This window comes from Rhinolophus sinicus, chromosome 3 (genome assembly GCF_057876585.1).
Source record: "Rhinolophus sinicus isolate RSI-liver-muscle chromosome 3, RSI-T2T, whole genome shotgun sequence".
Taxonomy (NCBI): domain Eukaryota; kingdom Metazoa; phylum Chordata; class Mammalia; order Chiroptera; family Rhinolophidae; genus Rhinolophus; species Rhinolophus sinicus.
In genome coordinates this window covers 103,243,154-103,270,554 of record NC_142503.1, presented here as the reverse complement: position 1 = coordinate 103,270,554, position 27,401 = coordinate 103,243,154, and the positions used below count along the sequence as shown (strand labels likewise).

Here is a 27,401-nt window from a genome sequence, read left to right as displayed (position 1 = left end):
GGCCCAGCTGTACTGCTGAAGCAGAAAGGAGCTGGGTGTGGGGTCTGGGAGTCTCCGCCTGCCACCAGCAGTGCCCCTCCCAGGGTATGCCTCTGGGGAGCAGAGGCAGGAAGGCAGGAGCCCCTAGCTTAGTTCTGCCATCCCTGCTAGAATCCGAGGAGCCCAGGTCTTCGTCTCCCTCGGTGCAACCAGGACCAAGCATCCAGGCTCCCAACTGCGGTTTGGCTGTGTGACTGAGCGGCCCTGGGTACAGCCATGTGCCTCCGGGTCCCACGTGCTGGGACACAGGAGTTCCAAGTGGGGCCCGCCCTGCCCTCCGTGCCCCACCAGCCCCTCCCCCGCGCCTCGCTGGGCGCTCACCACCATGCCATTGATGGACACCCAGCAGTCGTCGGGGAATTCCTGCAGCATGGGCACCAGGAACTGCAGGCAGCCGTCCCAGTGGCACAGCAGGAGCATCATGCCGATGAGGTTCACAATGCGCACCACGGCGCTCGCCAGGTCGTAGGTCATGTGGAAGATCTGAGGGCAGAGGTGAAGGATCGGCAAGGACCGCCCCTCCCGCCAGACCCTGCAGCCGCTTGTGGCAGACACGGGGCAGGGCACCCAGCTCGGCGGCTCGAGTGGGAAAGCGTCAGGCCAGGCCCTGGAAGAAGCAGAATGCAGGCTGCTCGGCCCCAGAGGGATGCCGCCTGGGATCTGTGCAGATGTGGGGGCCTGCCATGGGAGGTCCCGCTGCCCAGGCCGGACATGGGGAGAGAGGGCCCCTAGAGCCCCACACAGCCCTGAGGTGGGTAGTGAAGTCACCTCATCAACGTGCTTAGGCGCTGAGGACAACAGGCAGAAGAGCCAGGCTCCTCAGGGCACGGTCTGTAGTCATGCCAGGGGCATGGTGTTTCCCTAAATCGGTCACCAGACTCAGGACCCACCCAGGGGCAGTGGGCTCTGCCTACCGCAGCCATGGAACTGCAAGTGGAGCAGCCCAGACACACAGGCTCCAAGCTCACACAGACCTTGATCCCAGGCCCTCCTTCTACCCAATTCCTAGCTGTGTGACCTTGAGAAAGCCCCTGAACCTCTCTGATCATGTTTCCTCATCTGGAAAAGGGTAATAAAAATTCTTACCTGAGTGGGTTGTCAAAAGGATTAAATTAAACATATAAAGTACTTAGCACTGGGTATAGAAGTGTTCAATAAATTACAAACCATTATTAATTGATAAATTGTTATTAATAATTAATCTTTATGACAGTTAATAGGTATTAGCAGTAATGCTCTCCTTTACAGGTTAATGACATACAGCACCCTCAACCCCAGCCAGCCCACTGCCACCTGCCATCTCTACCCCGTGGCTCCAAATGAGACGCTGAAATATGGCTGGGCAGGGCCAAGGGTGGGCACATCTCAGCACCCACACCCACCTCCTTCCTCTCAGTGCTGCCTCTTGGTCCAGTTTCACCACAGCAACAGGGTGGTGAGGGGACAGAGACATGGAAGGAAGTCTCCAGGAAGGTCTCTGGAAGTTCAAGGGCTCTGGCCTTCCCTCTGACCTGACAGACTTTGGGGGGTGCCCTCACCCCTAGTTCTGGTCCCTCCATACTATTCTCAGACAGAGCAACCTTCCTGGAGAGGCACTTTGGGCAAAAATTACAGACTTGTCAAATGCCTATAAGTTTAAGACCTAGTTTAAGCCCATTTCAGATAGGGAAACTGAGGCCCAAAGAAACAGACTCTACCGTGTTCCCCGAAAATAAGACCTAGCCGGACAATCAGCTCTAATGCATCTTTTGGAACAAAAATTAAATAAGACCCGGTATTATATTATATTATATTATATTATATTATATTATATTATATAAGACCTGGTCTTATATTATAGTAAAATAAGACCGGGTTTTATATTAATTTTTGCTCCAAAATACGCATTAGAGCTGACTGTCCCGCTAGGTCTTATTTTCGGGGAAACATGGTAGATATTTCAACTCCCTGTCTAGTGGACTTCTAGCTACAGCCCTATAGGTGGTGGCAGGATATTCTGATACTAGTGACCTCAGTTTTCCCTTCTGAAATGTGGGCTTAGACTGGGTCTAGGTTTTGAACAACCAAAGAGGAATACTACTTATCCATCACTCCCAGGTGCACGCCCCCTTAGTAGCGGGATTCTGGGTGTTCCGGTGGAAATGCTGTGGAGTCTTTTCAGGATGAAATGGACCTTAGAAAGGTTCATGGAGGCTGGCAGCCCCAGCTTGTCCCATCACCCCCCCATGGCTTGGCAACAAAGGGACAATAACATCACACCTGAGGGTGGGCACAGGTTCCCACAGTGCACTTAAACTCACAACTGAAGGCATTGCTCATCCATTTTCCACCAGGGCTCAGAGAAATAAAGGAATTTGTCCGTGGTCCTGGCAGCAGTGGAGGAGGCACTGAACCATGGCGGCTTGCAAATTACCAAGATTGGCCCAGGGAGGGAAGGGGGTTTTCAGTAGTTCTATTTTGCAGATAAAACAATTCAAACCCAAAGTGGCCAAGCGATGTGGCCAGATTCACACAGCAAGCTGGACCCAGGGCCAGGTGGGACTCCCTGGCATCTGGCCCCATCAGCCCCATGCACAGTGTGATGCTACAGGCAGAGCTGTGTGCCCTGCAGCCTGGCCCCACTGGGTCACAGGGACCAGCTCCGGGCTGACACCTCTCAGTGTGAGGGGTGGGGCACTAGAGACCAGGCAGGGCAGTTTGGGACCGGGGCCTGTGTCTGGGACGCAGAGCACACCCGAGCATGAGGTTGGAGCCTCTGGCCAGCCCCTCCTGCTGCCCATGCCTGAGGGCCTACAGCCCGAGCCCAGGAGGCTTCCCCAGCCTCTGCCCTCGACCCGCAGCAGCTCTGAGCCCCAGCACCCAGCTCTGGCTCTGAGGGAAGATCCCACTTGTGGCTCTTTAGTGCTGAGGTGAGCACAACAGCCTTTCAAAGGCCTGGTGGACCAGGATGCCACCAGCTGCTCCCACTCTGAGGAGATGAGGAGAGCGAGTGGCATGGGATCACCCAGTCTCAGAAACGGCCAGCACCTGCCCTCACTGCCTACCATCCCTCAGGCTTCCCTCAACTAAGCCGAGCTAGATATCTGCCCCCCTTCTCAGGGCTGCTGTAGAATTAAATGGACTAAGAAAGTGCTCTGGGCCCAGGACACATACATGGGTCGGGTCGTTATGAATTTCCGTCATTTCCCAGCTGCTGTGGACGGAAAGTTTGTGTCTCCCCAAAATGCGTATTATGAAGCCCTAATCCCCACTGTGATGGTATTAGGAGGTGGGGCCTTGGGGGATGATGAGGTCCTGAGGGGGGAGCCCCCGTGAATGGAGCTCCCCTAGGAGGAGACACCGGCGATGAGCTGCAAACCCAGGAAGTGGGCTTGCGGCAGAACCTGACCACACCGGCATCCTGACCGCATCCTCCCAGCCTCCAGAGCTGTGGGCAATGGATTTTGTTGTTTAAGGCCCCCAGTCTGTGGTATTTGATGATAATGGCCCGAGCTGGGGACTGTGTCAGGGCTAGAGGAAGCCTCGGACCGCTTTTAGCAAGTGTCTCATGGCCACAGCCCAGAGCAGGCGCCTCTTTCTACGAACCACTCTAGGCCTTAGAGGCAGAGTGACAGGTTGGCAGGTTTTTACACAAGGTCTTCTTGCTTGTCTTACATATGTTTTTCTTCATAACTAATTTTGTTCCAAGATCAGGCCCTTGTCTAATTTTGCCTCTATCGTGCTCTCAGCACGAGTGTGGCAGAGCATGTGGTAGGGTCTCAGGGACTGAGAAGTGATAAAGGGGAAGGTGACAGCAGGGGTGGGGATGAGAGTGACCAGGACCACGAGTGCAGACAATGACATGGGGAAAAGGCCCCCAGAGGACCTTTGCCTTTGCAGGAAGAAAGAGGTGCCTTTTTCTGCAGGTTGGCACAGGCTCATGTACCCTACAGACGGTGTGTTGGTGGTGGCGCCTGGTCTCAGCTGAAGGATCCTGGTGCTGTGAGTGCCCTTGCCCGTGGAGGTGGGAGGCTGACAGGGAGGGGTGGGATGGAGAGTGCTGGGTGGTGGGAAACACAGTGCGCATGGCTCCCAGACACTGCAAAGCCAAAGCCACCAACAGGGCAAAGTCTGAGCTTCCTGCAAAGAGTTGGTGGTGGTGAAGAGCATCCGTTCGGGCTAGCAGAGTACCCCAGGTGGTAAGGACCCGGGCATGGTTGCTGAGAGCAAGGCTGGACGTTGCTGGGAGAGGTTGCTAAACACTCGTGTGTCCGGCTGTGGGCTGGAACCACAGGCCACCTGCAACGCAGCTGCACTGTGCAAATATTTGTCTCGCTCTTTATACCTCATTATAACCCCCTTCTGTGATGTTAGTTCTGACCATGGGGGTTGAGTACCTTCATTTCCAGGCCCCTGCAAAGCGTGCTGGGTGTGCCCTGTGTGGCACCCAGGGGAGGCTCCACTCCCACTCCCTTCTGCAGTATCTCAACTGCAGTGCAAGGACAGAGCAATTCAATTCCACCTCGGGCAAGTGCCTTCTCTGTTCTGAGCCTCAGTTTCCTCATCTGTGTAATGGGTCAATAACTGCCAGCTTCCAGGGCTGTCTTGGGGATCAGGAGAGATGATGTCCACAGCTAGGTACTCAGCACACACTGGTTCCTTTCCTTCCCTTTCTTTCCCAGCCCTCAGTCTCTTTCTCAGTCCTGGGGAGAGACCAGAAACTGAAGTTCCCGCCAAGGCCTCCTCTCACATCCTGGTTGCCTTCCCTCCTGGGACTAGTTTTTCTCCTCAGGGAAGAACAGAGTCCTCCCTGCATCTCAGGAACGAGCAGCCACGTGGAGGAGGGCAATCCCAGGCCTGATGACAGATGGCTGCTGCATGTGTGTCCCAGGCCCGGCCTGGAGGTGGCTGAGCTGAGTCCCTTTCTGGGACTCACAGAGAAGGCCAGCCCCTGCCCCCCCCACCCCAGGTCCACCCCTCGGTGTCATCGCAAACTCCCAGTTCTGAGAGAGATAGAGAACCTGAGGCGCACAGGGGGAGGAGGCTCCTTGGGGCGCACGGCCACCCCAGACTGGCCCCTGCCTCCAGCCCTGCTCCTGCTGCTCCAGGCTGCTGAGGGAACAGAGAGACTTCTGGGATGGGTTGCAGGGGTGCTGGGCTCTTCAGGGGAACATCCAAAGGGGGGCAACCAGGGTTTCTAACAATAGCCTCTGTGCCTATAACAAGCTCACACCTCAGAGGGAGGGGAGAGGCTTGGCTGGGAGGGAGGATGCTGACCTAGATCGCCCAGGATGGAAGCAGAGGCTGGCATCCTCAGAGATGGCGCCGACACCTGGCGACACCCTCCACCTCCCCTGATTCCCAAGGCCTGAACTCTCCGACGGGGGGGCTGGGCTGGGGACGCAGCTGAAGTCTGAGGGTCAGGAGTGCAGCACCTCCGCAGCTCACCAGTAGCCTCGGGCAAGCTTTTCCCTCTTCGTGGGAGGCTGATTCCCAGTGCCCACCCAGGGCCACGGCAATGTCCTCAGGGTTGGCTAACGTGATCCTCACCAAGGGAGGCTGGGGTGCGGCCTGAGCCCCAGCCTCCGAGAACGTCAAAGCATGCCTGACAATCAGGGAAACTGAGGCCCAAAGAAGGAAAGAGACCCACATAGGGAGTTGGAGGAGGAGATAGGGCAGGGTTTTCTCTACTAAATACCTCCCTCTGCAACTCTCATGCAGACCCGGGCCTCAAAGGGTCTCCCAGCTGCTGCCCCTGCCGAGCTGAGGTGAGGAGAAGCCCCAGGACTGGGGCAGGCCATGAAGGACTGGAGACAGAGTTCCTGGGGCCAGCTGAGAAGCCCCAGTTCAATCCCAGGGATCCAGTGGGAGCCCTTGGCTGGGCAGTGTGCCCGGCAGAAACCACTCAAAGCAATTTCCTTCCCAGCTGGTAGGCAAGATAAGGGTGTGTGGTGGGGGAGGGAGCATCCATCTGGCCTGCTGGGATCTCCCTTCCTGCCCATGAGATTGGGTAGCGATGTCCAGTTTAGAGCCCTAACCTGAGGCCTTGTGGGGCCTCTGTGTGCCCCAGGGAAAGTCCAGTGCAGGCGCCTGCCTGGCCTGTTCTGGGTCACCCAGAGGGCAGCCAGACCGGAGGGGCAGTGGGGACAGGCACCCTGGCCTGGGCTCCCAGGACAGTAAAGGAAGTACTTAGCTTCTGTTCCAGGGCCCAGTCCGGCCACTGGCAGCTCTGTCCACTCCCCCAAATATCACGGCCCCTGGACCTGGGCCTAAGCGGGAGCAAGGCTGGACCCCCAGGGGCTGGGGGCCTGCAGACATGAACCAATGCCAGAGAAGGAAGGTGTGGCCACCTCTGCTTTCAATGCCGGTCTAGCTATGGGTCCAAGACAAACAGAAAGTTGGGGTTTTTTAGGGACTGAGAAGCCAACACATCCCTGTGTTTCCACTTGGGACAGAAATCACAAGATAAGACTGTCAGGGAATTGTGGGTGCAAAACAACCTCCATCCTTCCTCTGTAGCACTCACAGTGGCCCAGGCCACACTCACCTCCACCACCAGTGGCCACTGTCCCTTCTTAGCCCTGAGCTGAGACCCAGACGCCAACATCCCTCCGCACGTAGGTGTGCCCCAGGTACCTCACACCCAACCTGTCACCTGGAGCTCCTCCCCCACCCGCAACCTGCACCTCTGCCCACCTTCTAATCCCAGCTAAAGTCGTCCCCAACAGAGGGAACAATTACAGAATCAAGGTCGTCCTCCTCTCAGGCCGCCTCAGGAAGTGGGAAGTGCTTGGAACCAGGAGTCTGGAGGCCTGGGTCAAAAGTCCCACCAGCCGGGCAGCTGACCCTCTGATAGTGTTTCCTCACCTGATCAATGGGGCTGACAAATCCTGCCCTGCTTGCTTTGCCAGCTAGGAGTGAGGAACCAGCGAAACAGTGGGGAAAAGGTATTTGAGAAAAGGAAACGCCCCGTGGAAGGATAGGGGGTTACAAAACAACTGGGTGGGAAGGGCCTTTATTAAGCGGTTCTCTGCCCCAGGCTTCACACAAAGGGTTTTGTAAACATCAGCTCGTGTAATCCTCATGACAATCCAATGAGGCAGGTACTATTATACTCACTTTGCAGATAAGAGAGAAGCAAGGTGGCACCATGGTCACACAGCTAGGTAGTGTAGAGCCAGGATTTCAACTCGAGTGTCACATGTGTCATTCTAGCTCCAAAGCCCTCAAGCACTGCACTGTCAGGGAGGGACTGTCACATTGCTGGGAGCCCGGAGTACAAAGTGGGTTCCGCTCCAGCTCTGCCAGATGTCTGCTGTGTGACCTTGGGCAAGTCATTGCCCCTCCATGGTCATCAGAAATAATGCCAATTTTCCAAGCAAAAGAGAATTTCTGCCGTGGAGTGATTCTGCCAGGCTGCTGTAGACACTTCTGTGGCACAGGCGCTCATGACAACTCTGACCTTAATCTGCCAGTGCCCCAACCCTCAGCAGGGGTGCTGCCATCCAGCTGCTGCTGAGGGTGGGGTGGCAGCTTGATATCCTGAGCCTGGGAACTTCCGTCCAGTCTAGCAGAGGTGCTGGAGACCAGGAGAGCAGCAGTGCAGCAGTGAGAGGCCAGGAAAGGCATGTCCACTGACCGTTCCCCAGGCCACAGCCCACTCTGGACCCCGGGGTGTGCCATCTCGTCGAGCACTTCTCCCCCAACCCGTGCCTCCAGGCTGGCTTGCCTGCCGCTGCTGCAGAGAGGTGTAACTTGGGTGGGTGGCAGATACAGACCCAGGCCAGTGGCTGCTTTCAAACCCCAGCTGAGAGTCTTCCTTACTTCCCCTGGGTGACTGCGTTCAGCCCACAGATGAGTAAGGTTTGTTCAGGGCGGTGTTGGCTTTCCCAGTTATTTTTTGCAATTTTTTACTTAGCGTCTGTAGCCCATACTCCACCCTGAGCCCCTCGCATCCCTTTACAGTGAGTGCACACACAACACCAGGCTCCCTGGCGCTTTCCCTCCCCAGAGCCAGCACCTGCAGCTCTGTGTCAGAGGCCCACCCCGGGCTGCTGGAAACCCCTTCCTGCCGGCACCGAGGGTGGGAAGGCCCCTGGACCGATGGCTGGCAGGGACGGGGATATAAAACTTCTGACTCCTTTCCTCCAACTGGGACAACTCTGAGGAGTGGTGCACTGTCCTCAGAGCTCCCATGGGATGGGGCCCAAGGGGGTGGAGGACGTGAAATCCTCCACGGGACTTTGCTTGGTGTCCGCCCTTGCTCAGCTTCCTTCCTTTCCCCATTTCTCTTTCCCAATCCCTTACTAGATTTTCCTGGAAACACTTTCCCCTAAAACGTTACATCCATGCAAATCCTCATCTCAGGGTCTGCTCCAGAAGAACTCAACCTAAGATACTGTGTTTCCCCAAAAATAAAGCCTAGCTGGACAATCAGCTCTAATGCATCTTTTGGAGCAAAAATTAATATAATATCCAGTCTTATCTGATATATCAAATATGATATAATATAATATAATACTCGGTCTTATTTTATTATAAGACAGGGTCTAATATAATATAACATAATACTGGGTCTTATATTAATTTTTGCTCCAAAAGACACATGAGAGCTGATTGTCCATCTAGGTCTTATTTGCAGGTAGTTGCCAACAAAATCTACACAAAAATCCAGATTTCTGCCTCTCATGATCAATCTGTAGATCTAACAACCCTGGGCCCATTCCCACTTGGCAACAAGTGGCTAGAGCTGACTAGAGACTACCTAATCCAGATGGAAGATGTGTTATTCAGTTTTCCCCAGTCCACAATACCCCTACTGTCTTCCAACTGACCCTTTTCCCCATTCACATTCCCTCCCTGGCCCCTATAAGCTTATGAGTTTGCAACCCCTACAATACAATACATTGGTTATCAGTGCAGGCTCCGGAATCCAGGTTTACCAATTACTGATTCTGTGACCTTGCTAATTCCCTTAATCTTTCTGTCTCTCGGTTTTCTCATGTAAAATATATGGTACCGGGGCCAGCCCGGTGGCTCAGGCGGTTAAGAGTTCCATGCTCCTAACTCCAAAGGCTGACGGTTCGATTCCCACATGGGCCAGTGGGCTCTCAACCACAAGGTTGCCGGTTCAATTCCTTGAGTACCGCAAGAGATGGTGGGCTCTGCCCCCTGCAACTAAGATTGAACACGGCACCTTGAGCTGAGCTGCCTCCCGGATGGCTCAGTTGGTTGGAGCACGGGCTCTCAACCACAAGGTTGCCAGTTCAATTCCTTGAGTCCCACAAGGGATGGTGGGGAGCACCCCCTGCAACTAAGATTGAACACAGCACCTTGAGCTGAGCTGCCGCTGAGCTTCCAGATGGCTCAGTTGGTTGGAGTGCATCCTCTCAACCACAAGGTTGCCAGTTCGATTCCATGACTCCTGCAAGGGATGGTGGGCTGTGCCCCCTACAACTAGAAAACGGCAACTGGACCTGGAGCTGAGCTGCACCCTCCACAACTAAGACTGAAAGGACAACAACTTGAAGCTGAACGGCACCCTCCACAATTAAGATTGAAAGGATAACAACTTGACTTGGAAAAAAGGCCTGGAAGTACACACTGTTCCCCAACAAAGTCCTGTTCCCCTTCCCCAATAAAATCTTTAAAAAAAAATATATGGCACCTACATGTACCTATATGGTATCCTCTATGGAAGCTAGCAACTTAAACAAAATACTGCCTGTAAAGTGATTTGTGTAGTACCTAGTACATGATATTCAAACAATTACTAATATTTGTCCTCTTGGAGCAGGGATGCCTGCTACAATCCAACAGCCCATATCCAGCTATCTGAGAATACCTGCTGGCTCCTCACTCCCCGTGGGAGAAGACACCCTTCCCCCAAGAGGTTTGGGTCTGAGCACTTACCTCTTCCCACTGGTGAATGTATCGAATGAGGCGGGAGAGACGCAGAAGGCGCAGGAGGCTGAGGATCTTGGTGAAGCGGACGATGCGCAGGGCCCGGGCTGTCTTGTAGACCTCCGAGTCGATGCGCGTCTCCACAATGAGAAAGATGTAGTCCACGGGGATGGATGAGATGAAATCCACCACGAACCAGCTTTTGAGGTACTTCATCTTAATCCGCTGCGGGTCCAGGATGATCTCTGTGTTGTCCTCCACCACGATCCCTGTGCGGAAGTTGAGGACCAAGTCGATGAGGAAGAACGTGTCTGACACCACATTGAAGACGATCCAGGGTGTGGTGTTCTCATCTTTGAAGAAGGTGATGCCCACAGGGATGATGATCAGGTTCCCCACCATTAGCAGCAGCATAGTCAGGTCCCAGTAGAATCTGCCCAGAGATACAGGGGTCAGTAGCCACGAGAAGAGAGAGAAAGAGTCACAGACTGAGAGAGAAGCTCTGAGGGAGAGCTAGTGTGGGAGAGAGAAGTCTTGGGAGTTTCTGCAACACTGTGGGAGGTAGGCCCATGGGGACCAGGGCAAGATGTGGACACTGGCAGAGAGACAGGCTCTTCCTTCACTGAAGGGTACCTTGTGCCTGCCCCTCTGTGAGCTCCCTGATGATAAGCCTCCTACCCCCATCCCTATGCCCCAGTGAGAGCCAAGTAGAAAAGCAAACAATGATGTTGAGAGAGAAGGGCAAGGCTGTTATAGCAGCAGGAGCAGTTTACCCCGCACCAGCCCAGGCGGAGGCCAGGCTGCTCCATCACCCCCATAGGGTACATGTGGCCTCAGACAGGCTGGCAGGCAGACATACCACAGACTGTGACCATAGAGCAGGGGCAGCCCAGACATTCAGCAGGCAGGAGGCCCCGCGCCAGCCCAGGCTTTGTCACTGACACTGTGTGACATCAGGCAGGTGCCCGCCCCATTCTGGGCCTCAGTTTCCCCACTGTGCAATGAGAGGTGGAGCCTCAACACTCAGTCCTGGAATTCTGATCTGGCTCTCTGGGAGAGCCCGTTAGCCTATCCCCTATAGTCAGAAAATGTCTGGCCATCTGTCTCTGCCGCAGAGGTTTCCATTCTAACACAGAGTTGGGGAGGGACAGTGATATCTTCAAAAGCAAGAAGTGCTAATGGGGTGATTTCAAGCACCAGTAAGGTACCACTCAATGCAATGGAGTGCGACCAACCAGGGCTTCCAGCATCATTTCTCCTAAGCCCTCAAAGCAACTGCAAGTGCTTCCAGAGGATGGTAGGGAGGGACCCTCAGGATGAAGCCCCTGAGAGGTTAAACAATGTGAGCAGGTAAGAGCCAACTCTCAGTTTTCCCACCTGACCTGGCTGGGGCCTCTCTGGACTGTGCAGACAACACAAGAAGGTATGACCAATCGTTCCCAGGACCAGCCCAAGCACCAGCCACCCCAGGGCTGGCCTCAAGAAGAAAAACTTGCAACCGCAGAGCTGTTTCCTTCCGTTATTAATTTAGACAGTTATACGATGACAGCTAAAGGTATTAATCTTTATTAATTAATAAAGAAATAAGCATGTCTTCTCCCAAGAGAAGTAACCTTTCAGCCACCTTTAATTTTCTACTGCAGGGAAGCCAGAAGAGAGTGCGAGACAAGACGACAGCTTTCCCCATCTTCAGAGGGTCTCACCATAAAACCCAAGTGCCCCTGCGTGAAGGATTCCAGGTTCGAAAACAAAAATTACTTCACAGCAAATTGTATTTTTTGCCAGACTCAAAATGGTGCTGAGTCCAGGAGAGGGTAGGGCCTGCTTCACTGAAGGTGAGCGACGCAGCTGTCCGCCGTCACACAGCTTGGGGAAGGGTGGCTCCCGAAGGGCAGCTGCTTTGAAAGCCACGTCCTCCAGAGCCTTACGACAGGACCTCAAGTCACAGACTCACTAGGCTAAGGTTTCTCAGTCTAAGGCTGGTGCCAAGAGTTCAACTTCAGCTCCTCCCCTGCCCCACAACCCACCATCCCTTTTCCAGTCCCGATCTCCCCATGTCATCTGGGAGAACCCAACCTAAGATCCAGGAACCCACCCCAGCCTTCACATCCAGTACACAGAACACAGCACATCCTGCTAATGACTCGGGGGTGGGAGGGGGGCAGGAGAATGGTTTCAGCTTCTATGGGGAGCTCTTGAGCTATGTACACACTACCCAGCCTCCTGTACATCATTCAAAGACAGCTGCAGACACTCTTTAGATGCCACACACAGGTATCCCCATTCACACACACAGTGTGCAAACACCTTTTTATACACATCGCCATCATTCCTTTTTCATTTAATCTCATGGGGAAAACAAAGCAAAAAAAAGAAAAGACACAGCGAGGCCACTGAGGGCCCTGTGGTCCTCTGCATATAAAGCTAATAATACACCCAGGCGGGAGGAGTTTCTAAAATTAACAAAGCAGGCGCAAGTGGCTGTGAATGCTGACTGGGGCAGGCCTGCCACTCCGGCGGGTTTCTACACTCTCCCGGCTCTAGTTCTCTCAATTACAGACCAAATTTAAGACAGTAATTAACAGGAGAATGTTTGCATTTAGTGGTCTTCATAAAACCAAATTACACGAGGCAAAAACAGCCATTTCCTTGCATTCTGACTAATTGTTTCAATCGTGAGTTTCCAGATGCTGAGGGATATTTCTGGTGCCTAATCTGTGCTGTGGTCGGGATACTGGAGCCCCCCCAACCCACAACCCACTATGCTGGAGTATCGCAGAGCTTCTCAAAGGCAGCATGATATGGTGGGAAAAGAGAAGCACAGGCTATCTTGGAGGCAGCCAACGCGGGTTCGATTTCTGGTTCCATCATTTACTAGCAAGTCACTCAATCTCTCCATGCCTCAGTTTCCTCATCTGATCAATGAGGACAGTAACAGTACCTAACTAGCAGAGTCATTATAAGAATTAAATGAATTAATATTTATAAAATGCTCTAACCTATACCTAGCTATATTATCAAATGAGTAAATAAGTAATTTGAAAGTCAACAGATTAACAGAAAAGAGGTGAGAAAGGAGGAAGATTTAATCTTCCAGAGAAGAGCCAAAGCAAAGCATCTCCTGGGGGTGGGGACAGAAGGGAAGTCATGATGATCCTGCAAGAGCTGGCAGTGGAAGTCAGGGATCACAGTATTCCTTGAACAATCAGGTGACAGAACCTACTCAGCTTGGCAGACAGATGCTCTGGCCTCCGGGAGCTCATGGTCCAGTCAGAGGACAAGGCTTTGAGAGAAGACAAGTTGGGCGATGATGTAAGAAACCGTCCAGGGCAGCAGCCCAGGCATCTGAAAAGGTGGGCTCCTGGTGGCCCAGGAGGGTAAGGCAAGAAAGTGCTCCTGGAGAAGGTGAAAGAAGTTTGGCTCTGGGAGCTGCCCTTGGCCTCACAAACTACCCTTCCTTACTCTTGCCAGATGGTTGCAGGGATGTCTGCAAGCCGAGCCCGGCCGGAGCCGAGGGGGGGGGGGGGGGGGTTAGCACCACGGACAGCTCCCAGCGCGCCTGCGCGCCAGGCAGGGGAAATCCGCCAGGCCCTCCACGCGCCCGCCACCAACTGGCATCCTCAGCTCCATGGCCCGTCTTGTCTCCCAATCCTAGTGACCAGAAGCATCTCAAGTGATGCCTTCATGTCCCTGGGGATTTTCACTGGGGACTCCGTGGTGACTGGAAAGCCTTTGTTCCTAAAGACTCCAAAAACACCGCACGTGTTGCGCACTTCCTTTGTGCTTTCCAGGCATCGCTTCATGGAACCCTGACACCAGCACTGAAGTGCTGTATTTTCTCTGTATGTTACAGATGATGACTGAGACTCAGAGAGAAGAAAGTGTCTTCCCCAGACCACACACCAGTGAGGGGCAGGCCAAGATTCAGAGAGATTTGTGCGTCTCTGACCTCTCGGGATTTTAGGCACCTCATGGGGTTCGGGGAGTAGACAAGCCTCTCTAGCACGTCTGCGTCATACAGGGGAGGTGGCCTCCCACAGCAGGTGCAGCCCCTGCCCCAGAGAGAAGAGAGAAGAGAGGGTTGCAGAGAGGTTTCAAGGGGACCCATCTTCCTCATGCTGGAGCCTTCTGGCATAGTGCCAAGGTGGGGAAGTAGCACACCTTTCAAGTATTAAAAGAATCTGTCATCAGCAGTCACTTGGGCACAGCTGTACCCATTCTGTAGAACGGGAAACTATGGTCCACAAAGGAGGGAACACTAACATTTCCAAAGCTTCAAGCTGGATTCTCAGGCTCCCCTAGCACCCCACTGTCCCTAGAATCTTTCATGAATAAATCCCACAATCCACAGTATGCGTCTACAGTGGTGGGTGGCAGGCCCCGGCAGGGAAGCAATGGACAGCCATACACGGACATGCTGGAGCAGGCACATGTCTGATTAGAGGCCTTGGTCTCTCCAAAGCCAGATGCTCCTGTCCCATTGCAGGGCTCTCTAAGCCGACAGGAAGTCCTGGCCAGCAAGTGAGCAAATGGGCTCTGGGGCCCTCAATCCTAGACCTTACTTCCTGCCTGGACCAGCAGGTCCACCCAGGCAGGCAGGCAGGTAGCCTCGCAGCAGCAGGACGTGGCCCACAGGCCAGCTTTGGAGGAGCAGGACCCATATGCAGGAGTGGAGGACAGCCTGCCAGCCTTTTACACCGACCCCGGAGCATGTCATGGTTTGAGCTCAGAGGAAGGTTACGGCCTCAAAGCAGCTGAGGAAGAGAAGACGTGAGGCCCTTGACGGAACTCAGAGCTCCAGGACCAGACCCACGGCCCTCTCCTTCCCTGGAGGCTGCCCTGGATGGGAAGGGTGATAAAATGGGGGCAGAGGTGGAGGTCCCAGAGCAGGGATGCCCTCCTCTCTGGTCCACACACACCCACGCTTGCTTTCACGCACAGACGCTCACACACATGCACACACACATACATACGCCTACATATGTGCACACACGTACATATGCACATGCACAAAAACACCCATGAACACAGGTTTGTTCATGCCTCTTGTCTATGCACTCCTATTAACTTTTGCCCTCACACACACATCCATTTTCACATATGCACACTTTCATGCACACCCACCTGCATACATTTCTAAACAAATGCTATCCACTGGGAATTCTGTCAGCTGGAAGAAAAAGAATGTCTTTTTTTTTGCCCATTAAAATACATTCCATCCTTCAAAATTTATCTGAAGTGTTAGTTCTTCTGGGCCTCTCCAAACCCTCACTAGCTGCACCCCGGCCCAGCCTGAGCCCTGGCTTTGGATCTCCCAGATTGCTGTGGGCTCAGGAGCCTTGTCCCAGACACGCCTGTGTCCCTGTAGTGCTGACCGCAGGCCAAGATCCCCTGTGTCCTCCCAGGTGAGTGGCACACCCAGGGCCCCATCTTTTACCCCCTCCCTCTGTGTAGATGGCTCCACTCAGACCCTACTCCTAGCACCAGATCTGCAGGCCCACCTGCCACCTGGAGAGCCTGCTGTCCAAGTCCAAGGCTGAACTCTGCTTCTTCCTCCTCAAAGCTGCATGGCAGAGCATTTCAATCATCACCTAGGCTTGAAATCTCAGATCCACCCTCAGCTGCTTTCTCTTCGCTCCCACTTGCTCCTTCTGGCCCCCACGCTGTGACCATGTCTTGTCTGGGGGCTCCTCCTGAGCCTGTCCCAGAAAGTTCTTTCCCAGGTCAGTCCCTCACCGCTCCGCACTCAGACCCTTGCCCCTGCCACACACATGGTCTCCAGCCTCCACTCTCTTTCCTCCCACTCACGTGTTTTCTGGGTTACCTTTCCAAACAACACTGTGATAATGTCACCCCTTGCTTGCACCCTTTTGGCGGACGTTCCAATAACTACAGAAGAAAGTTTGAGCTCCTTGGTCTGGTATCCCGACCTCCTCCCCTCTTCTCCCTCCCGCTTCCCTCACAGTAGCCAGCTTGACACCCAAACCCCCGCCCTTTCTCCATCCACATCCTCGTTCCTCCTGAGAACCATTCCTGCCTCCTGTGCTCCCATCTTTTGAGGTCGCTTCCCTCAGCTAAGGCCTGGCTTAGCTGCCCCCTCCTCCACCAAGTTTACCTAACCGAGCTGTCTGTTAGCAATTGTCACATCCTGCCCTGCCCCTCAGACACCACCTACCTCTTGGTCCAGCCCCCCCACAAGTCATAGAACCTAAGGATCCAGGAATCTTCATGTCAGAGAAGGAAGTGGGTGCTGGGAGAGTCCCCCTCCGTCTGTGTTCTACGCCCTTCCGAGACCCAGCGCAGGGAACTGCACATGGCAACGATGAAGGTGAGGAGGAGGCAGGAGGACGGTGCCAACACGTGGGGAGTGCTGTGTTGCCTTCCGATTGTTTCATTTAATCCTCACAAAAACCCTATGAGGCAGATACTATGATTAGGCCCCCTTTACAGATAAAAAGATGGAGGCACAGAAACCGAGAAATTTTCATACATGATGTATCAAGAATTCAAACCCAGCAGCCGGATTCCAGAGGCCCACCTCTAACCGCTATAGAAACCTAAACCCGGCTAGCAGGATTTTCTCCCTGCCAAACCCCCCTCCTGCGCCCTTTTCCATGGTCCCCCATCTTCAACTTCCTCATTCCCTCATCCGTCCGCTTCTTCCCTTAAATGAACCTTAGTTGTATCCTAAGGACATCACTCTCCGAAACCCTACAGACCTCAGGGTCAGGGTGGGGGCGCATTTGCCCCCCTCCCTCCTGATGCCATCTCCTGCCTGTGGAAACACTGCCTACAAGATCTTTTGAGCAGCCCGTCATTTGCTGGCCATCCTTCCAGCATCCACCTGCCTCCCTCGGGCCCCTGGCGATGTTCGTACCTGGTGCACAGCTTCCTGGTCCTCTCCAAGTCCTGCCATCATCCTGTGACCTCTACTCCATCTCACTGACCCAGCAACACCCCGCCTCCCAGGGCTTTGGATCCCTGACTAATAACTCCACTTCAGTCATCCAGCCCAACAGCTCACCTGGGCCTGTCACCATCTGCAGTGATTCCGTCACTAACCTCAGAGGAGGGGTTCTCTGTCACGCCCTCACCTTCTTTACTGCCAGATCCCTGACCCAATCATGCTACGTCTGTTCTCTAACGCCCCCAAACCTCCGGTGGGCTGAGTCCTCTGATTCTCCCATCAGAACCCTCCTGCTCCTTCCAACCCCACCGGACATAATGGTCCACCTCACCTACCTCCCTTGCCCAATCCCTCTGGCATCCACTTCACAAGCGCACAACCCTGGATCAGGCCACTATCAGCCCCTTCCATGTTTACATGCGGGCTGTGCAGGAAATCCCACAATCTCAGACCAGCCCACTAAGGGCCCTAGCTCTTATGCCTCAATTTCCGTCAAGGTTTCCATACTCAGCTGAGCCTTCACCCCCACCAGCCCATCCTTGCAGGAGATCTTACTAAACTTTCCCTCCCATTCTCCTATGACACCTATTCTGAATTATACCCTCTCTCCTCGAAGCTCTGGAACCACTCCCCACCCCCTTCTATTCACAGAGGAAAGAGAAGCCAGCAGGATGTCCCACTCCTCTTCCTGCTACCAGACGCCTGCCTTGCCTGCCTCTCCCTCGCCCGCTTCCCCGCCTCCAGTCACGAGGAAAGCAGTGACTATTCCATCTCTTGACACCATTCCCTTTTGCCTCCCCAGGACCCTTAATCTCCAGGTCATTCCCCTTTCATCTGTCCCTTCAATCTCCCTCTCTACGGGTCCTTTCCCATCAGGCTTTCCTTCTAGCTCCCTACACTTAAAGAAATAAAATCACTCCCCGAATCCCTACTGTGGGAGCTCTTCTCTGCTCAGAACCAAGCTTCCTAAAGGAGGTGTCACTGTCCCCACTCTCCCTTCCTTTCCATTCCCAATACTCCTCTCAACCCGTCAACATCGCAATGCCCACCCTGCTCCAAAACCCGGGGGCACTTCCCAGCGCTTTCCTGGGGGAGCCTGAGCACATCTGGCCCTGCACCTGCTGCCGAGACGCCCACCCACTGCATTCTCGCCATTCTCCCTGCCTCTCCTTCCCCTCCCCAGACGGCTCCTTTTCCCCTGGGTGACCTTTAAGTGCTTTTGTTCCTGTGGGCCCCCACCTCTTTCCCCTCTTACACGCTCCCTGGGTGACCTCACCGACTCCACCGCTTCACTGTTCTGATGGCTTTCAAACCAGACCTCTCTCGAGCCCCGCCCCATATGTCCACTTGCTGACTACACGTCTCCACCTGGATGGGAACCCCGCTCTGGACATACAACTTAACAGCATCCCCACAAACTCTTGTGGTACCAGCAGCCATCAACCTGGGAGTTACCGGCAACACTGCGTCTCCCTCACCCCTCAGTCCTCGGTCACACAGGACCCAGTGGGTCTCACCAACCCACCACCTGACCTACTCCCACAGTTTCCTAACTGCAGGGTCCAGGGTGGGGTCCGAATCCTTTCTCCCGCCCACTCTCCACACCTGCCCAGCCCGAAGTCCTTCCACACTAAAACCCAAGCTCCTCGCTGTCATCCCCAAGGCCTTTCCTAACCCGTATCCCGCCTTCTTCTCCTGCCTTGAGTCTCACCATTCCTTCCCTCTAATGCTCTGCAAACACACTCAGCAGATTTCAGTGCCCCAGACACACTGTGCTTCCTTTGGCCTCTGGCCTTTCCTACACTCTGTCATCTGCCTGGAACTCTCCTCCCGCCTGCCTGCGCAGCCCCCTTGGCTCAGAAGAGGCATCACTTTTCCTGGGAAGACTTTTGTACCCCAGGAAATCTGGTTACATGCCTCTTCTGTGTGTTGCGCTAGCACAGTGTTTATCACACTATGATGAAATTGTGTGTTTTATTGTTTATCTTGTGGTCATTCAACTCTCTGAACCTGGCACAGTGCTTTTTCCATGGCAGGTCCTAATAAACACGGGAATGGGTGGAAATATGTGAACAGGTGAGCGAATGAATGAATGCCTCGGAGGCATAGGCTGAGTGGCTGGGGGCCCAGCAGAAGCTACAGGAAATGGCCAGCCGTCCAACACCTCGACTCCTTCCCGGAGGCTTTCCCAGGCCTCCGATGATCAGGGAAGAACTTATCATGTCCAAACTCCCAAGGCTCCCAGCTCCCAGAAACATCCATCAGCAAATGGCCCCACCTGGCTTTAGAGACAATGATGGAGAAGTCACAGAGCAGGAGGGAAGGTGCTGGAAAGGGGGCAGGTGGGTGAACAAGAGATGGGCCAGGAGAAGCATGGGGGTTGGGGATTCTGACAGAGTGGGACTAGAGAAGGGGCTGCTGGGGAGAGAGTCTCGCCAAAGACTTCAGCCAAGGCCATGACCGGTTCCGGCCTGACCAGCAGGAGCAGGACGACAGAACACTCCATGCTCTCTCATTGAGGGATCCACCCTTCTCCCAAATAGGCCTAGCAAAGACATTGGGGGGGGAGTACTGGGGGGGGGCATGAAGGGCAAGGAAGGCAGGCGGCAGTTCCACCCTTTTCCTAGAATCCCCTCTGTTGCCCCACCTTGCAGACTCAGGACGTGTCTTACCTCCCCAGCCCCGCTGTGTGTGTGTGTGTGTGTGTGTGTGTGTGTGTGTGTGTGTGTGCGTGCGTGCGCGCGCGCGCGCGCGCGCGCGCGCGCTCCCTGAGAACAGAAAAGATTTCTTGCCCTTTTCTGAGATGTGAACACATAGCTGGGCCTGGAATGGGGGGCAGGTGTCTCAGGAAAACTGTCTTATTGTTAAATGATGGGTGGATTAAAGACTCTTGCCAGCAGGAAAAAGAGACTGCCAAAAGTAAAAACGAAAAAGAATATGCTGAAATGTTAGCACAGATTATTGCTAAATGGTGAGATTATGGGTGATTTGTGTTTTCTCCATCACACTTTTCTATGGTCTCCAAGTTCTTATTTTCTAAAGAATGGGCAACTATTACCTTTATCATTAGAAAAATAAATCCACTGTAACCAATGGCCAGCGTCCCATGCTGTAAGGATCCCCTGACATGTGTCCGGGAAGAAACCCGAACCTCAGGAATGCCCAAGCGGCAGTATAGACAAGAGCAGTGCTGTCATGATGGGAAAGTCAAGCAGGGCAGAGCTTCCGGAGGTGAGCGACAAAGGAGAGGGAAGCAGGGTGGGCGTGACAGGCAAAGGAGACCACACGCCTGCTCACAGCACAGGTGGGGACGCACACATGTGGGCACTTTCCTTGCCTTCCCTCCCTCACAACCATGAAAACTATTTGGAAGCATGGACCCACCCCTCCCCGCCCCCACCTGTCCCACCTCCTGTTTATCATTCTCTGAGGCAGGGCTGCTACCTAGCTCCCTCCGTCCCCTACATGCACCCAAATGAGCTGCTGGCTGCTGGGGTGCTGGGGTGGGGTACTCAGGAGTCCTCCCTGCCTTGGCCCTGGGTCTGGCATTTTGGCTTCCTCCTCCCGCCTCAGACTGGAAACCTGCCCCCACAACCTTCTTGGGCCAGACTGGGCCCTCGGCTGTGGCCTCCAAGGGGAATATACATATACTCCCACCCCTCACCCCATCCCCTCTCCTCCCTGGCCCCCGATCTCCCCACTTACAATAGATGAACTGCTCCCTTCCTCCCACCCCTTGCCTGGCCACCAGGGCTCTATTTTTAACCCACCTCAAAATCTCTGACTCAGAATCACAGGGCTCCCAGATAGCTGCTCCTCCGGCCACCTGGGGCTGCCTCCGAAACAGATTCAGAGGGCATCTAATGCTTGGATATGGGTGGGTTGTTTGGATTTGGGTGTATCTTTACTTTCTAATTTTTCTATGATTATCAATTACTTGAGGAACAAAATTAGTTTTTGTAGACCCAAACAAAGATGTCCCTTTACCCTGTCTCTTCCACTTCCCCCCGTGTCCGGAGCTAAGCCCCAGGCCCTCATCCTAGAGTGAGTTAGTCCCAGCCACTCCCCAAAGACAAGGTGTAACGGACTGAATCCTCCCTTCCCCTTCTGTGGGTCTTCAGTGACACAGCACACAGATTACCAAGGGCTCTTTCCAAGATGCAGACTTAGGTTCACTAGGCGTAGGGTGATTGCTCACAGGCTCCCCAGTGTTGCTGCGGCTGCTGGTCCAGGGACCACACTGAGTCACCAGGCTATAGCCAATGGTAGAGTGGTCAGTTATTCTTCTGTTTGAATACTTGGCTGTGTGGCCTTGGACAAATCACTTAACCTCTCTGAGCCTGTTTACTCATGTGCAAAATGAGAACGTGAGCCCCACTTCACAGGACGTTGTGTGATTTCAATGAGATGATGTTTCAAATACACTGCACAGTATAAATACTCGGGACATGCTGGCAATCATCATCATCACTGCTCTTGTGACCACTGAGATGCAGGATCCCCGAGAGCTACAGGGGCCCTGAGATATGTGGACTGGTCCCACGTCAAGGAGTCCTCAGTCTGGGGGACAGACAGACCCACTCCACAGGGGAGCTGCGGATCCAGTCCAGCTCCAAGGGCCGATGGGGCCGTAAGCCAGCGGGGAGCGGAGTGAGGGGTTTTCTGGCTCTGCAGCCTCAGAGGCTGGGAATAGCCAGAGGGAACATTCATCCAGGCTTGAGAATGTGGATGGAGGGGCAGGGGCAGCATGGCCCGCTGGGTACTGCAGCCCCAAAGAGCAAGGGCCTGAGCGTGTCGACGGGTCGGCATTGTGGTTACAAGAGGAGGTCCGCACTGCACAGCAGCAGGAACCTAGGCCAGGGGCCTGAGAGTCTAGGTTCTAGGCCCAGCCCCATGTCTAATTTGCTGCGTGCAGTTTTCCCATTGGCACAAGGAGAGGACGGAGCTTGGTGATCTCTAAGGACATGCCCTTTCCACGAACCTCTGCAGTGCAGAGGCCACAGAGGCGAGCCAAGGGCAGCCAGCCGGTGACAGCGCGCTGAGAAAGGCTTGCCCATCCCAGAGCTCTGACACCTCAGCCCCAACCCAATACTGGTCTGAAGAGGAGAGAAGATGGGGGCCTCCTTCTTCTCTCGGAGTAGTCAGAGCTCTGCTGGGGACAGGGGGCCCACAAAGGTGGCAGAGCGAGACGCGTGGGGAAGGGTCTGTGACTGCACCTTCCCAAAAGTACACAGACCTGGCCACGGGACACCACGGCACCAACCCGCTGCCTCTCTGGTGTGCTGAGACCACTTCTGGAGACGCTGAGTCTCTGCACGACGATGACAGAACACACCGAATTGTACAGCAGGGTCGCCTGTTCTACAAGGCCCTGAGCTGCCAGGATGCTGTGTTTCCTCAAGCTAGCAGCCTAACCTTTCTGAGCTTCACCCAGCTGCCAAGACCACCTGGGGAAAATGGGGGAGGGGACTAGCAGCTGGAGAACTTGCCTGCTCAGCTTATAGGAAACAAAGAAGGCTCAAAAGCGGCTCTCGCCACTCCTCTCCCCACTCAGGAGAATGGGACAAAAATAGAACACTGCCGTGGAGTAGCACATGAGTGCAACCTCGGGGGAATTAGGTAGGCCAGCTCACCTGCTCCTGCGGAGGGCGTGCCAACGTGGAGGAGGAAACGGGATGGACATGGGGCGAGCTTCTGAAGGCTGGGCAGCACTGGTGGGGACAGGAACAAGGACACCATGGGGGCGGGGCTGCCCCATAGAAGACAGCTACATAAGCTAAATATTGACTCTGGGAGGGTCTACATGCTGCTTTCTTGCTGGGAGGGGGGTCCCCTGGGACCTGAGCCCTGAGAACATGAGACGGAGGGGACGCCACTGCCTTCCCTCCAGGAAAGCAGTCTGACAAGGATGCTGAGCAAGGGCCGTGTTCCTTGGGGTCCCACCAACCCCAGAGTTTCATGACTCTGATTGCTAACAACCTGCCAGAAGGCAAAGGGGGTCGACTCCCTTGGAGAGGGGCCCATCACGAATGGGCTTGGGTGCCGGTATTTGTTTGGGCCAGGGGTCAGCGTTTCAGCCCCAGGCTCCGGGAGCACTGCAGATCTACAGCAAGCATGGTGCGCTCAGAGAACTGCAGAGTACTCATGTGTGGGGGGCTTTGTGGGGGGCGGAGGCAGAATCACCTGGGTGCTCCCCAAAACCAGACCTTCCGGGGCCCCACCCAGGGAGGCCCCGGCATCTCTAACTGCACAAAGCTCCCTGGTGACTTTCTGGCTGCCCGTTTCAGCTTTGGGGTCTTGCTAAAACCCAACCCCTCTCCAGGCCCATTTTCAGATGAGAAAATCAAGGCCCAGGGAGGTGAGGCCTGGACTCCGCCCACAGAGCTGGACGGCCAACTCTTCACTTGGCGCCTTCACACTGGCCCCTCAGCTCCGTCCGCAGAAGCTGTGGAGCAACACAGCGGGATGGCGACTCCCAGAGCCTGGGGGACCGGAGAACAGCTTGTCGTGCTCCCTCCCCTGCCAGTTCCTAAGCTGGTGTTCCTGCTGGCCTGCCTCTCGGGACTCCGCAACCATAGCTGTCCGGTGTGACCTGAATGATTCGAGGCCAGGTCTGAGCTTCCAGGAGGGGACCCTGCCCCCGAGAAGAGGTGGCTGGTTGGGGCCCTTTGCCCAGGGACCAGGGAACAAAGAAAGGCTGCTCTCCACTCCCACAGGGGCCATGATCTGAAGGGGCGGGCGGGCAGGCCTCGGGTCGCAACAGAGCACACGAATACCACCCCACACGCCAAGGAGACCCTGGCCTCATCCCCCAGGACAAGGGCTAGAAGACCCTCAGCAGAAAGAGGCCCGTGGGTAGGAATCCTTACCTGCTCCAGGAGCACAGAGGCTGCCTAATGCCAGGATGGCATCTGGCTGGGCCAAGCAGTGTCTCCAGAAAGAGGGAGAGAGATTCTCATCAGCTCTGCTTGTGGGCAGCTGTCCCTACCCCGCTGGCTCCATTTGTACTAATGGGGTCAGTTCTGGGTTCGATACCTATTTTGCTAATTAGCTGTGCTCTCTTCTCAGCTGCAGACTGAGCCCTGATCCTGGACACAGAGAGGAAAGGGCTTTGCTGAGGTCACACAGCAGAACAGGATGAGGGTCTGGAGGGCAAACTCAGCGTGCGAGGGCTGGGCGGTCACCAGCTGGGACACGTCAGGACCAGGACCCTGGGCTCAAGGGTGGGTCAGCCTCATGCTGCAGTCACCTGCTGGACCAAGTTTCCTGTAAAAGGTGACAACAGCATTGATGCGACCTGTGAGCCTGAGGGTTTTCCTGTCTGTCCCTGGGGAAGGGAACGGTGCCCGGATCCCCTGACAGATGAGGTGGGAGAAGCCCGTGGCTGGCTTTGGCAGCGAGTGGCTGGGGACTCACGTTAATTATTGACAGGGGCTGTTCCAGCCTGCGACGGGAACCGCAGGGTAATTACTTCTGGGCTCCAGGCCACACGCTCAGTGCTGTTACTGCAACAGCAGCACCTACCTTCCAGGGCCTAGTACAGCAGAAGGGGGTTTTGGGCTATGCAGCTGGAGCCACGACCCCAGGGAGCTCCCCTGGGCTGCAAAGATACCCAGATACATGCAAACACAGGCACACACATGCAGACAGCATCTGGGCATGACTTGGGGCAGTGGGGTCAAAACCCTCAGGTGAAGGGCAGAGCTTAAAGAGTATAGGTAAAGAGGCAGATTCTGAGTAACCTGCTCTCAAGGCCTGCCAACATCCACCCAGTCAAGCGGCACCTTCGCTCAAGTTCCCAGACACCTGCTGCCAAGAAAGTTTGCAAAGGGCTGGCCCGGTGGCTCAGGCAGTTACACCTCCATGCTCCTAACGCAGAAGGCTGCCAGTTCGATTCCCACATGGGCCAGTGGGCTCTCAACCACAATGTTGCTGGCTCAACTCCTCGAGTCCGGCAAGGGATGGTGGGCTCTGCCCCCCTGCAACTAAGATTGAATGCGGCACCTTGAGCTGAGCTGCCTCCCGAATGCCTCAGTTGGTTGGAGCACATCCTCTCAACCACAAGTTTCCAGTTCGATTCCTTGACTCCCACAAGGGATGGTGGGCAGCGCCCCCTGCAACTAAAATTGAACACGGCACCTTGAGCTGAGCTGCCCCTGAGCTCCCAAATGGCTCAGTTGGTTGGAGCGTGTCCTCTCAACCACAAGGTTGACGGTTCGATTCCCGCAAGGGATGGTGGGCTGTGCCCCCTGCAACTAGATAAACGGCAACTGGACCTGGAGCTGAGCTTCGCCCTCCACAACTAAGACTGAAAGGACAACAACTTGAAGCTGAATGGCACCCTCCACAACTAAGATTGAAAGGACAACAACTTGACTTGGAAAAAAAGGCCTGGAAGTACACACTGTTCCCCAATAAAGTCCTGTTCCCCTCCCCGCCCAAAAAAAAAGAAAGAAAGAAAAAAGAAAGTTTGCAAAATGGTTCTCTCTCTCTCCTTCAGATCCAGCCCAGATCTGCTTCCTCCAGGAAGCATTCCCTGACCATCAATCCATACTGGTCTAGGTCTTGTCTGCCCTCCTCTAAACCAGACCTGGGGACTGGCCCTAAGAGGACCTAAACCCTACCTGCTCTTAGCCAGGTGGGTAGTGACCCCCATCCTCCACTGAGCCTCGACCCTGCTCACACATAGTAAATGAAAACAGTCTTGGAATGGACTGCCTGGTCTCTGAGGCGGCACCACCCCCATTGGCTTGCCGCTTCCCAAGCCCAGAAGACAATGTATTAGCCAGCCCGTGTTATATATTAATTTCTGAAAGCCTTGTTCACGCAGACATAACATGTCCACCCACATGAGTAAATGCTTAGACACAAAATCAGCAGCAGCCAATTAGCAGGCCCCCACAGCTACCGTGAGCAGACCTGGAGGCCCTGTTGCTTGCTGTACAATTTGTGGGAGCCCAGAGCCGGGGTGCAGTGGGGTGCCGGGTGACCCCCTATCAAGCCACTACACCTCTTTGCCCAGGCCCAGCCTCACTCTGCAGGAGCCACAAGCTGGCTGCCTGGCTGGGAAGACAGACACCAGCCCCCACCAATGAGAGCAGAGGGCAGGAGTGGTCACGTGCGAGATTTGGTGGCTTTGGTGTCCGGCAGAAGTGGCACTGTTGTTTCTTTATAATTTATACTTGACCTCTCAGAGAAGGCCAGAGGCAGCTGGCCCAGATGCTAAGAGGTATAGGAGTTCAGGGAGCTTAAAGGAAGGTGGCGGGGGATTCCTAAAGGGGAGAGGTGGGCCACATGCCCACACTGCCCCAAGCCCCGGTGTCTCAGAGAGCCACAAGGCCGGTTTGCAGGCTTTGTTTAAGGACTTGTTCCTGACCTCAGACCAAGGCCTTACCTTGGTCCCTGGCTGAGCCCTGTAACAGTCTGGGCCCAGGCTGTGACCTCAGATTGCGTCTAGACCTTGATCGCAAACTGAGCCCTGAACCTGCTCACACTGAGCCCCGACCCTCCTCACACGCTGAGCACCGACCCTCCTCACACGCTGAGCCCCGACCCTGCTCACACACTGAGCCCCGACCCTGCTCACACGCTGAGCCCCGACCCTGCTCACACGCTGAGCCCCGACCCTCCTCACACGCTGAGCCCCGACCCTGCTCACACTGAGCCCCGACCCTGCTCACACTGAGCCCCGACCTTGCTCACACTGAGCCCCGATCCTGCTCACACGCTGAGCCCCGACCCTCCTCACACGCTGAGCCCCGACCCTGCTCACACGCTGAGCCCCGACCCTGCTCACACGCTGAGCCCCGACCCTGCTCACACGCTGAGCCCCGACCCTGCTCACACGCTGAGCCCCGACCCTGCTCACACGCTGAGCCCCGACCCTGCTCACACGCTGAGCCCCGACCCTCCTCACACGCTGAGCCCCGACCCTGCTCACACTGAGCCCCGACCCTGCTCACACTGAGCCCCGACCCTGCTCACACTGAGCCCCGACCCTGCTCACAGAGCCCCGACCCTGCTCACACTGAGCCCCGACCCTGCTCACACTGAGCCCCGACCCTGCTCACACACTGAGCCCCGACCCTGCTCACACACTGAGCCCCGACCCTGCTCACACTGAGCCCCGACCCTGCTCACACTGAGCCCCGACCCTGCTCACACGCTGAGCCCTGACCCTGCTCACACTGAGCCTTGATCCTGCTCACACACTGAGCCCTAAACCACACACTGACTCCGCTTTCTCACCTCTCTGAAGGACCATGTGACCCGTTTCTTGGTGGAGAGAACACAGACACCATTGGGTACTTGTCCCCTTCCCCTTTGAGCCCAATTACTCCTAACAAGGAACAGTGGGTGCATCAATAGCACTGGATGTGGCTCCAAAAGCCCAAAGCCCATGCCAGTCAGGATTTGCTTGGGGAGGAGCAGGTGGGCAGGCACCCTAAACTGGCATCCCTGGAGCTGCGGCCCCAAAGCGGGGCCGGCACAGGCATGTCTCAGCTCCAGGTAAGGAACGGCTCCCTTCTCATGGGATGAGCTTAAATCGATGTGGGACTCTGAAAATACCTAT

At 55.0% G+C, this 27,401-nt stretch overlaps 1 protein-coding gene across 1 annotated transcript in view; it reads right to left on the bottom strand.

Annotated features, from left to right (window-relative positions):
• HCN4 (hyperpolarization activated cyclic nucleotide gated potassium channel 4) overlaps positions 1 to 27,401 on the bottom strand; it is a 52,355-nt gene that overhangs the window by 16,161 nt on the left and 8,793 nt on the right. The window contains exons 2-3 of the mRNA XM_019736043.3: positions 9,931 to 10,354; positions 361 to 522 (exon numbers count right to left, since the gene is read on the bottom strand). Coding sequence (XP_019591602.2) covers positions 361 to 522; positions 9,931 to 10,354 — 586 coding nt within the window. The remainder of the gene's footprint in view (positions 1 to 360; positions 523 to 9,930; positions 10,355 to 27,401) is intronic.